General features: G+C 35.0%; 1 protein-coding gene across 1 annotated transcript in view; it reads right to left on the reverse strand.

Annotated features, from left to right (window-relative positions):
• STT3B (STT3 oligosaccharyltransferase complex catalytic subunit B) overlaps positions 1-12,605 on the reverse strand; it is a 106,468-nt gene that overhangs the window by 43,557 nt on the left and 50,306 nt on the right. The window contains exon 3 of the mRNA XM_047098692.1: positions 11,110-11,397. Within this exon, the coding sequence (XP_046954648.1) occupies positions 11,110-11,397 (288 nt within the window). The remainder of the gene's footprint in view (positions 1-11,109; positions 11,398-12,605) is intronic.

Genomic DNA, 12,605 nt, shown 5'->3' on the forward strand with positions numbered 1-12,605 from the left:
ATCATATGACTTCACTCACATGAGGACTTGAAGAGACAAAAAAGATGAACAAAAGGGAAGGGAAACAAAAATAATATAAAAACAGAGGGGGACAAAACAGAAGAGACTCATAAATGTGGAAAACAAACTGAGGGTTACTGGAGGGGTTTTGGGAGGGGGGATGGGCTAAATGGGTAAGGGGCACTAAGGAATCTACTCCTGAAATCACTGTTGCACTATATGCTAACTAATTTGGATGTAAATTTAAAAAAATAAAAAAGTAAAATTAAAAAAAAAAAAAAGCAATATGATAACTCACAATTTCCCCTACCAGGTCACCAACTTCATTTAACTCTAAATAATCAACATATATAAAAGCACCAGTTCCACACTGTGTTCTATAAAAGCATCTGCTGAATTAATTAAAAAAAAAAATTAAGCCGCTTAAAAAAAGAATGTTGTAATGGAGACTCGGAAATAAAATTCATATGGAAATACAAAGGACCCCAAATGGCCAAACAAAAATTATTAGTGTATACAAGTATTTTTTTTTTAATGTTTATTTATTTTGAGAAAGAGCAAACAGGGAAGGGGCAGACAGAGAGGGAGAGAGAATGTCTGAAGCAGGGCTCAGAGACTGACACAGGGCTCAAACTCATGAACCATGAGATCATGACCCAAGCCAAAATCAAGAGTTGGACACTTAACTGCCTGAGCCACTTAGGTACCCCAAGAGCTAGTATTATTTTAACTTTGATTTATAACTCCAAATTTAGTCTTCTACATACTTTAAGAAACTAATACAAAGAATTACTAGTTTATGTTTTTGCACACACAATGTATAAAAATCTAATTTTGTGACATTGCCAATCAAAAGGAACAGAGTTGTAAGAAGATTTTTATATATTATTAAAGATGAGCTAGTATAAACTGAAATAAGAGTATAGTATTACATTGCTAAATGTAACCCACACGATAACCACAAAGAAAACAGCAAGAACATATACACAAAAGGAAATGAGAAACGCATTTAAACATTTCACTACAAAAAAACTAAAGACAAAAGACAATAATAAAGGAAATGAGAGACAGAAAAACTACTAGGCATATGAAAATAAATAGCAAAATGACAGAAATAAGGTCCTTATCAATAATTATTTTAGATTAAATTACACTCTCCAATCAAGACAAAGACTGGTGGAATAGATAACAACACATGGTACAACTATATTCTGCCTCCCAGACACTCACTTTAGATCTAAAGACACAAATATACTGAAACTTAAAGGATGGAAAAAGATATTCCATGCAAACAGTAATGAACTGTTACTATACAGAGAATGGGTGACTATACTAATGTCAGACACAACAAACTTTAAATCAAAAAAGGTTTCAAAACTAAAAGGACAGTATATATTAAGAAAACTTGCAATGCTGTAAGTATAACAATTACAACATTTAGACACTTCATGACAGACCATCAAAATATATGCAGCAAAAACTGACAGAAATTAAGTGAGAAACAGTTCTATAATAGTTAGGGATTTCAATACACCACTAGATAACTGGTAGAACCAGAAAGAAGAAACCGAGGACTTCACATAATACACCAAATAGACCCAATAAGAAAAAGGACACACATTCCACTCAAGTACACGTGGGACATATTCTAGGATAGACCATATCTTAGGCAACAGATTAATTCTACAGAGATAGATACAACAGAATGCATATTCTCTGACCACAACTGGGTAAAATTAGAAACCAATAACAGAAGTGAAATGAGAAAATTCACAATTTTGTGGAAATTAAACAAAATGCCCTTAACAACCAATGGATGAAAGAAGAAATAACAGGGAAATTTAAAAATACTTACAGAGGAATGAAACTGAAAACACAACACACCAAAACTCATGGGAGGTTGCAAAGTAGTGTTAAGAGAAAAAATACCTATAAACACATCATTAAAAAACAAAACAAACAAAAAAAACAGATTTCTTTTTTAAAAAAATTTTTTTTTCAACATTTATTTATTTTTGGGACAGAGAGAGACAGAGCATGAACGGGGGAGGGGCAGAGAGAGAGGGAGACACAGAATCGGAAACAGGCTCCTGGCTCCGAGCCATCAGCCCAGAGCCTGACGCGGGGCTCGAACTCACGGACCGCGAGATCGTGACCTGGCTGAAGTCGGACGCTTAACCGACTGCGCCACCCAGGCACCCCAAAAAAAACAGATTTCAAATTAACAACCTAACTGTAAAACTTAAGGAACTAGACAAAGAACAAACTAAACCCAAAACTACTAAAGGAAAGAACATAATAAAAATTAGAAGTAAGCAAAATAAAGAATAAAAAAATAATAAAATCAATGAAACCAAAAAGGAGTCCTTTGAAAACATCAACAGAATTGACAAATCTTTAGCTAGGTACACTAAGAAAAAAAAAAGAAAGTCAAATCACCACATCAGAAATGAAAATGTAAACATTACTACTAATTCTGTAGAAATTAAAAGGATCATAAGAGAGTGCTATGAATAACTGTACTCTAACAAACTGGATAACTGAGATGAAACAGGACAAATTCCTATACATATAAAATCTACTAATACTAAATCACATAGAAACAGAAAATCGTAATAGACTTATAACTAATAAAGAGGTTGGACCAGTAATCAAAAATCTCTCAACAAAGGGGCGCTTGGGTGGCTCAGTCAGTTGAGCGTCCGACTTCAGCTCAGGTCATCATCTTGCAGTCTGTGAGTTTAAGCCCCATGTCGGGCTCTGTGCTGACAGCTCAGAGCCTGGAGCCTGCTTCGGATTCTGTGTCTCCCTCTCTCTCTGCCCCTCCCCCGCTCATGCTCTGTCTCTCTCTCTCTCTCTCTCTGTCAAAAATAAACAAACATTAAAAATAAATTTTTTTTAATAAAAAAATAAAATTCTCAACAAAGAAAAGCCCAGGACCTGACGGCTTCATTGGTAAATTTTACAAAACTTTAGAAGAAGTAATATTATTGATACTTCTCAAAATTTTCTAAAACATTGAAGAGGATGAAGTGTTCCCAATTCATTCCATCAATACCAAAGCCAGACAGAAACACTACAAGAAAACCTACTGACCAATTATCACCCATGAACACTGATGCAAAAACCCTCAACAGAATACTAAAAACCAAATTTAGCAAGTATGAATTCCCAGAGAGATTGAATACCAGCAGTATTCAGCCAAGGGAAAGAAAAAGGGTCATAAAGAAATATAGAAGACAGAAAATCCAAGAAAAACAGTGAAATAAACTGATATTTAAGATTTCAAAGACAACTTCTCAGAAATAGTTATCAATCTACATGTTGAAAGAGAGCACCATTACCAGAAAGGTCAATTCTGGGACACATTTAGAAAATTTATTATTTTAATGATATTGAAAAAATTACTTCAGGGAAAAAAAAGACCACTTTTCTTATGAAACAATGAAATTAGGTTCTTGACAGTAGGAAGCAAAATAAAATGCAGGTGGTACGATTTTAATAAATTCAAGCAAAGAATGTATGACCTAGAATTTTATATCCAGCTCAACTCTCAAGCTATCGAAAAACAGGTTTAAACATGCAAGGACTTGAGGAATGAATACTGTTCTTATGAGACTCTCCTAAGGAGTCCTCTAGAGGAATATCTCAGTCCAACTGAGAAATATGTATAAAAAATATTTTAAAATATGAATATACAAAGTATCATGTACTAATATATAACATATATTACATATTTAATAACAGTGTATGTTAATACACCATATATAATAAAGGTCATATATGAAAAACCCACAGCAAACATACTAAATAGTGAAAGACTGAAGCTTTTCCTGTAAGATCAGGAACAAGACAAAGCCCACTTTCACAACCCCTCCCCCTACCACTTTCACAACTTCTTTACAACATACTACAGTTGACCACTGAACAACGCAGGGATTAGGGGCACTGACACTCACACAGTCGCAAATCCACATATACCTTTTAACTTCTCCAAACTTTACTAATAGCCTACTGTTGACTGGAAGCCTTACCCCTAACATAATCAGTTAATCGACACATATTTTGTATGTTGCATGTATTTTATAATGTATTCTTACAATAAAGTAAGCAAAAGAAAATATTTTACTTTAATGTTTATTTATTTTAGGAGAGAGAGAGAGAGTATAAGCAGGAATAGAGAGAGGAAGAGAGAGAATCCCAAGCAGGTTCCATGCTCAGAGCAGAGCCTGATGTGGGCCTTGATCCTACAACCATGAGATCATGACCTGACCCAAAATCAAGAGTCAGTCACTTAACCAATTGAGCCACCCTGGTGCCCCATGGAAAATATTTAAAAAATCATAAGAAAAGAAAAACACATTTATATACTGAACTGTATTTATCCAAAAAAACCCCATATAAGTGGATTGGTGTTGTTCAAGGGTCAATTGTACTTGAAGTTCTAACCAGAGCTGTTAGGCAAGAAAAAGAAAAGGTACCAAATTAGAAATAAGTAAAATGATTGTTTGCAAATTATATGATCTTCTATGTAGAAAATTCCAGATCTCTCTCACACACACACACACACACACACACACACACACACACTGTTAGATCTAATAAATGAATTCAGCTAAATAGTGGGATACAAAACCAATAAATAAACATCAGTTGTATTTCTATATATTGACAATGAACAATCTGAAAAGGAAATTACTGAAAAAAAAATCCAATTTCAATAGTATCAAAATGAATAAAATAATACATATGAATTAACTAATGAGGTAAAAGACTTATACAACTCTAAAACATCATTATAAAAAATTAAAGGCATAAATAAATGGAAATGTACCATGCTCTTTCATGAACTGGAAGACAATAAGATGATAATATTCAAAGTAATCTATGAAGGTTAATGTATTCTGATTCAAAATCCCAATGATGTTTTTTTGCAAAAGTAAAAACCCCATTCTAAAATTCATATAGCATCTCAAAACAACTCTCATAACCAAAGTATCTTGAAAAAGAACAAAGCCAGACAAAATATGCTTCCTGATTTTAAAACTTACTAAAAAGCTACAGTAATCAAAATAGTCTGGTGCTGGCTTTATAAAGACCTACAGACAGACAAGCAGAGCAGAAAAAAGAACCCAGAAATAAATCTCTGCATATATGGTCAAATGATACTCAACAAGAGTCCCAAGATCATTAAATGGGGGAAAGGATAATCTTCAACAAATGGTGCTGAGAAAGGTGGACATCTGTGCAAAAATAATGATGTTGAACCCTTACCTAACACCATATACAAAATCCACTCAGAGATAAATCTAAGACCAAAAACTCTTAGAAGAAAACACACGGCAAAAGCTTCATGACATTAAATTTGGCAGTCATTTCTCAGATAGGACGCCAAAGGCACAGCAACAAAAGAAAAGATAAACAAACTGAACTTCAAGGAAAATTAAAACTTGTGCATCAAAAGACAATGTCAACAGAGTAAAAAAGGCAACCCACAGAATGGGAGAAAATATTCAACAGTCATGCATTTTAGAAAGGATTGATATCAAGAATATATAGAGAACTTCTAAAACTGATCAACAACAACAAAAAACCTGATTCAAAAAACAGGCAAAGGATATGAATAAACATTTCTCCACATATACAAATGGCACAATTTTTGAAAAACCTATGGCCTTTCTATGTAAAGTTTACTTATTATTTTGAGAGAGAGGGAAAAAGAACGAATGGGAGAGGGGCAGAGAGTGAAGAAAGAGCAAGAAACCCAAGCAGGCTCTGCATCGCCAGGACAGAGCTCAGAGCCCAATGTGGGGCTCAAACTCAGGAACCATGAGATCATGACCTGAGCTGAAGTCAGATACTTAAATGACTAAGCCACCCATGTGCCACTACCAATGGCCTTTTAACCACAAGCAAAGATGCTCAACATCATTAGATACCAGGGAAATGCAAATAAAAACTACAATGAGATACCACAGGTTTTGGCAAGGATGTGGCAAAACTGGAATCCTGTGTACTGTTGATGGGAATGTAAACTGGTACTACAGTGGCTACGGAAAACAGAATGGTTAATTCTTCAACAAATTGAAAACAGAACTGTCACATGACCTGGCAATTTCATTTTTGGGCAAATACCCCAAAGAATTGAGAGCAGGATCTCACAAATACCCATACACCTATGTTCACAGCAACATTATTCACAATAGGTAAAATACAAAAGCAACCTAAGTATCCATCAACAGATGAATGGATAAACAACATGTGGTATATAAACATAATGGAATGTTATCCAGCCTTAAAAAAGAAGGAAATTCTGTTTTGTGCTACAACATGTATGAACCTTGAGGACATTATATTATGCTAAGTGAAATAAGCCAGTGACAAAAAGACAAAATTGTATCATTCCACTTGTATGAGATACTCAGGGTAATCAAAAATCACAGAGACTGAGTAGAATGGTGGTTGTCAGGGGATGGGGGGAGCGAAGAATGGGGAATTATTGTTTAATGGATGTAGTTTCAGGTTTTGCAAGGTGAAAAGCTATGGAGATGGATAGCAGTGATGGTGAATGTATTTAACATTACTGAATTCTACACTTATAAATGGTTAAATTTTTTTAATGTTTATTTTGAGAGGGGGAGCATGAGCAGGGCAGGGGCAGAGAGAGAGGGAGAGAAAGAATCCCAAGCAGGCTCTGTGCTGTTAGTACAGAACCTGATGTGGGGCTCAATCCCACGAAGCATGAGATCATGACCTGAGCTGAAATCAAGAGTCAGACACTTAACCGACTGAGCCATCTAGGCACCTCTAAATGGTTAAATTTCATGTTATGTGTATTTTACTATAATAAAAAGAAACCATATGAGATACCACTTCATGCCAATAGGTGATCTCTTAAAACGCGCACACACACACACACACACACACACACACACACACACACACACAGAAAACATTAAGTATTGGCAAAGATTTAGAGACATTAAAACTTTCCTACATTGTTGGTAGGAATGTAAAATGGTGCAACCACTGTGGGAAACAGTCTCGAGGTTTCTCAAAAAGCTAACCAGAGTTACCATGTGAACCAACAATTTTACTCTTAGATATATACTAAAGAGAAATGAAAACATACATCCCCCAAAAAACTTGGTACACAAAAGTTAGCAGCATTATTCATTACAATCAATATGTGAGAAAAACTCAATGTCCCATCAACTGATGATAGTTAAAAAAAAAATTGCAGCATATCCATATAATGAATTATTTATCCATTAAAAGAAATGAAGTATTGATACATGTCAGTAACATGAATGATTATGCTAAGTGAATGGGAGCCAAACATAAAAGCGCATACATTTAAAAAAAATGTTTGTTTATTCACTTTGGAAGGTGGGGGCAGAAAGAGAGGGAGAAAGAATCCCAAGCAGGCTCTGTGCTATTAGTGCAGAGCCCGACACAGGGCCAGAACCCAGGAACCACGGTATCATAATCAAGGCCTAGTTCAAGAATCCAAAGTGCAACCAACTGAGTCACCCAGGCGCCCCCAACCCATCCAGACTTCTAAATGAGAATACCTATTTGCTTGTTGATTTTATTAACGTTTTTTTACTCACATAGCAAACTCCTTCAAAGTCCTTCCTCAAAATCACCCCTACTGCATGAAGTTGGTGCATATGATGGATATATGCTATATTTTTATACTTTCATTATAAATAGGTACAAACAACATATGGTATAATTTGTACTGTTTAAAATTTAAATAAGGATATTATACTGTACATATCCTACCTCAACTGATTTTTCCACTCGGCAGTATACTGTCAAGATCTATCAACGTTCGTACATACTTTTATAATTTAAAAAATTGCCATGTCATTTGGAAGGCCTTAAACAGATGTTCCAAAACATTTTTTTTCTCAGCTGCACAAAATAAACTAAAAAAGTTTGTTTTTAAACATTTTTGGGTGAATACAGCAGCATTAGCAGCATCCTACTGCTTGTCAGCATCTTCATCTTCACAGGTGTTTTCTTCTGAAACTCAGTATCAAGTAACCATCTGACTGATCTGTTCTTCTCTGGAATTCCTTGCCAAAGTGAAAATATGCAAGAGCTCAGTAATTTTAAAAGATGAAATTTATTCAAGAGAAAAATAATGCTTCCACTCACCTAGCTACCTAAAAATATACTCAACGTATAAAAAATATATTCACATGTAATAATTTTGGCAGTTTTCAACATGAAAGAGTATGAGCATAGGCTACAGGTAAATTAACAGACAAACAAACAATTAAATACATGCAAGCTTTAAGCTGAAGCCAGTACTAAGTAACATCCTTTTACATGTTAAAAAGAACATTAAGTTTATAGAACTTGGCAACATACTTCTGGTTTCTAGTTTCAGAAGTACAGAATCATTCCATTCTAACAAAAAGTAAAAAGCTGAACAGACTAAAAAATCAACAACTCTTGGATCTGTAAGTGAGGAAATGACAGAGGACAAACTGGAGTAGCCAACCAGCCCTATCTACTTACGGAAGGCAGGTGGGGGGTGGGGGGGGGGACACTGGTAAAGTTTACAGTCCAGCTTACTAAAAGACAGCTAATCCTAAAACTACAGAATGTTTTCTCTCTCCACACACCTTACATCCACTTTACTAAAGGCTTATTTACCATAATTCCTTTTACCTAGCAGATCATGTCTGGCTATGAGAAAAATATTGCAAAGTATACCAAAAGGCAAAAAACACAAGTTGAAGAGACAGAGCAAGCATCAGAACCACATACGACAAACATACTGGAATTATGAGATCAGAAATGTAAAACAATTACATTAATTACATTAATTGATTAGTATGCTAGGGGCTCTAATGCATAAAGTAGACAGCATGCAGGAATAGATGGGTGATGTAAGCAGAGAGACAAATCTTAGGGAAGAACCAAAAAGCAATGTTAGAGATAAAAAATACTGTAACAAAAATGAAGAATGCCCTTGATGGGCTTATTAATGGACTGAACATAGCTGAGGAAACAATCTCTGAACTAGAGGGTATCAACAGCAACTTCCAAAACTGAAAAGAAAAGAGAACAAAGACTGGATCAAAACAGAACAGAAAATCCAAGGGCTGTGGAACAACAACAAAATGTGTGATATACATGTGTGGAAATACCAGAAAAAAGAGAGAAAGGAATAAATATTTGAAACAATGACAGAAAATTTCTCCAAATCGATGTCAGACACCAAACCACAGATCAAGCACTAATGAATAAATGCCAAAAAAAATCCAACTACCCTGTACCAGGCACATCTTATCAAACTACAGAAAATTAAAAGTAAAGAAAAAATGCTGAACGAAGAAAGAGTAAAGACACCTTACCCAAAGTAGAACAAAGATAAGAATTACAGGACTTCTAGCCAGAAGAAGCCTGCTTCAGATTGTCTGTTCCCCTATCTCTCTGCCCCTGCTCCTGCCCCACTTGTGCGTGTACGCTCTCTCTCTCAAAAAACAAATAAAACATAAAAAAACACCCCCAAAACAGTAAGTCTCTAGCCAGACTAAGAAAAAAAAAGAACACATAAATTACTACTTTTAGAAATGAATGAAGTGATGTCACTACAATTCCCATGGGCATTTATTAAAAAAAAATAATAAAGGAATACTATGAACAACCTTATGCCCACAAATTTGAGAACCTAAATTAAACGGACCAATTCCCTGAAAGACAAAAACCTGCCAAAACTCACACAAGAAGGAGACAGTCTAAAGAAATCTGTATCCTTTAAAGAAATTGAACCCATAATTAATAACCTTCTAAAACAGAAAGCAAAAGGCCAAGGTGGGTACACTGATGAATTCTACCAAACATTTAAGGAAGAAATTATACCAATTCTCTACAATCTTTCAGAAAATAGAAGTAAGGGGAATACCTCCTCATTCCATGAGACTAGTATGATCCTAATACCAAAACCAGGCAAAGACATTAAAAGAACACTACAGAGCCATATGTATTATGAACATAGATGTAAAAATCCTCAAATCAAATCCAGCAACGTACTGCAAGAATTATATACTATAATCAAGTGAGATTTATCCCTGGTATGAAAAGCTGGTTCAACATTTGAAAATTAATTAAAGGGTGCCTGGGTGGCTCAATCTTTATGTGTCTGATTTCAGCTCAGGTCATAATCTCACAGGTTCATGAGTTTAAGCCCCACATCGGGCTCGCTCTCTCCTATTAGCTCATGCTTCAGATCCTCTGTCCCCATCTCTCAGCCCCTCTCCACTCCACTCGTTCTCTCTTTTGCTCTCTTAAAATAAATGAACTTAAAAAAATTAATGTTTATCACATCAAAAAACTCAAGGGAAAAAGATCATGTAACTTTTATCAATAGATACAGAAAAAACATTTGAAAAAATCTATCCATTCATGATAAAATCTCTCAGCAAATTAATAATAGAGTGGAACCTCCTCAACTTGATAATATCTACCAAAAATCTATAGCTAACATCACACTTAATGTTGAGAAGTTCAAAGCTTTCCCACTAAGATCAGGAAGAAGTTAACAATGTCCCCTCTCACCACTCCTTTTGAACATTGTATTGGAAGTACTAGCTAATGCAATAAGACAAGAAAGGGAAATATAGGGTATATAAATTGGTAAGAAATAACTTGGTAAAAGCAAAGTAATGCTAGTTTTGCAATAGAATTCAAAATCCCAAGTCATTAACTCATATTTCAACTTATCTTAAGTATTTTTGACCCCTCTCTCCACCCAAAAAGAAACAAAATCAATAGATGCTTTCTGTTATCCTCTTTTTTGGAGCTATGACATATAAACGATATTATCATCATCTGTTAAAACAGGCATAACAAGATTCTTGTAAAAAATCTTATATGCACACAGGGGTGGGAGGGGAAGAGGAAGGGAGAATGCACACATGAGCAGTACCTGACATTTTAAAATGTTATGGCATTATTAAGTTGATTATGAATAGAAATAGATCCCTATATGGAACTATAATTGATAAGGGACAAATGTATACAACCTACAGCATTTCCACACAGAGTTCATGAGTATTAAATGGTAGCAAAACATTAAGTGTTACTTACCCATAAGTAGTATGTGAACTGAAGTGCAAAAATAGCAATGCCTTCATTATCAAAGGAGCCAGCTACTGAGCGAGAAATGTAACCTGGCACAATAGCAATAAAACAAGCAGCTAAAAGTCCTGCTCCTTGGTTCCAAAGTTCTCTGGTAAGCAGGAAAGTAGATATAGATGTAAGGCCGCTAAAAGTCGGTGCAAGGAACACACATACGTCTCTTATATGAACTGTTATGTTCAATGTATTTAAAATCCAATGGATAAGGCCAGCTGTTATCATCAACCCTGGGTAAACCTAGGAAGACAAAAATGGAAAATTTAACTGCATATAAAATAAGGGAATTAAAAAGACTAACATAAGTTCTTTTCTTTATTATTACATATTGTTTATAGTAAGTTTGAGAATAAGATCTCAAAACAGTTTGCCTTCTTCACTGAACTTCTACACTACAAAACTAAATGTTCTTTTGTGTTGGATACAAAGGAAAAGCTTATAAATGGAGCAATACATATTTAAATAAACGATCAGACAGACTGAATGATTAAAACTGAAAATGTTTAGAAATAGAAAACTGTCGGCAACTTTCTTATAGATTCTACTATTTTTTCACTATAAAACAGGGTCTTCGTCTAACTTATTCTTTTTTTTTTTTTTACATTTATTTTTGAGAAACAGAGTGAGACAAAGTGTGAACGGGGGAGGGGTAGAGAGAAAAGGAGACACAGAATCTGAAGCAGGCTCCAGGCTCTGAGCAAGGGGTCAGCACAGAGCCTGACGCGGGGCTCGAAGCCACAAACTGTGAGATCATGACCTGGGCCAAGGTCGGACGCTCAATTGACTGAGCCACCTAGGTGCCCCTGAACTTACTCTTAAGTTTAGGGTTTTAACAGGCTCCAACGTTGCCCACACTTTTGTGTATGTAAGGGGAGTGAGAAAAAAAGAGAAGAAAAGTTATGTCCCATATTATTTAAGTGTCTTCCTGCCTTTCAAAGCCAAGATTTGGAATGTAAACAACTCTAAATAGGGAAACAAAACAAAACAAAAAATACAACTAGTCAATTGGTGAATTCAAAGATAATTATTTTGGGATCCTGAAAGGTTGAACATTTTTACACCACTTAGTATTTAAGGCTGGAAGAGAATAACAAGAAACTACAAGAGGCCAATTAAACCTTACCCTAAAAGAGGAACATGATAACATTAGGAGAATTCAGAGAAAAATAAGTAGGATATTATTTTTGAGCTATTCATAGGTGATTAAATGTGTATTTACATTTCCATCCTTATCTAACACCTGAAAGATTCTTTCCTTTCTTTTATCACAGAAACTACAAAAAAAAGTTACGTTTCTTTTCCTAGCTATACTGATTAAAAGTGCAAACCCTCTATGGTCTTTAACTCCTTCCCTTGCTTCTTCTCCTTAGCACTTAGCATCATTTAACATACTTTTCGTTACTTTATTTATTATCAATTAAACTCAACACCCTTAAAAGAATATAAAC

Source organism: Lynx rufus, unplaced genomic scaffold, assembly GCF_022079265.1.
Source record: "Lynx rufus isolate CCGP_SWC_20201006 ecotype Redwood Valley unplaced genomic scaffold, mLynRuf1.p SCAF_5, whole genome shotgun sequence".
NCBI classification, from domain to species: domain Eukaryota; kingdom Metazoa; phylum Chordata; class Mammalia; order Carnivora; family Felidae; genus Lynx; species Lynx rufus.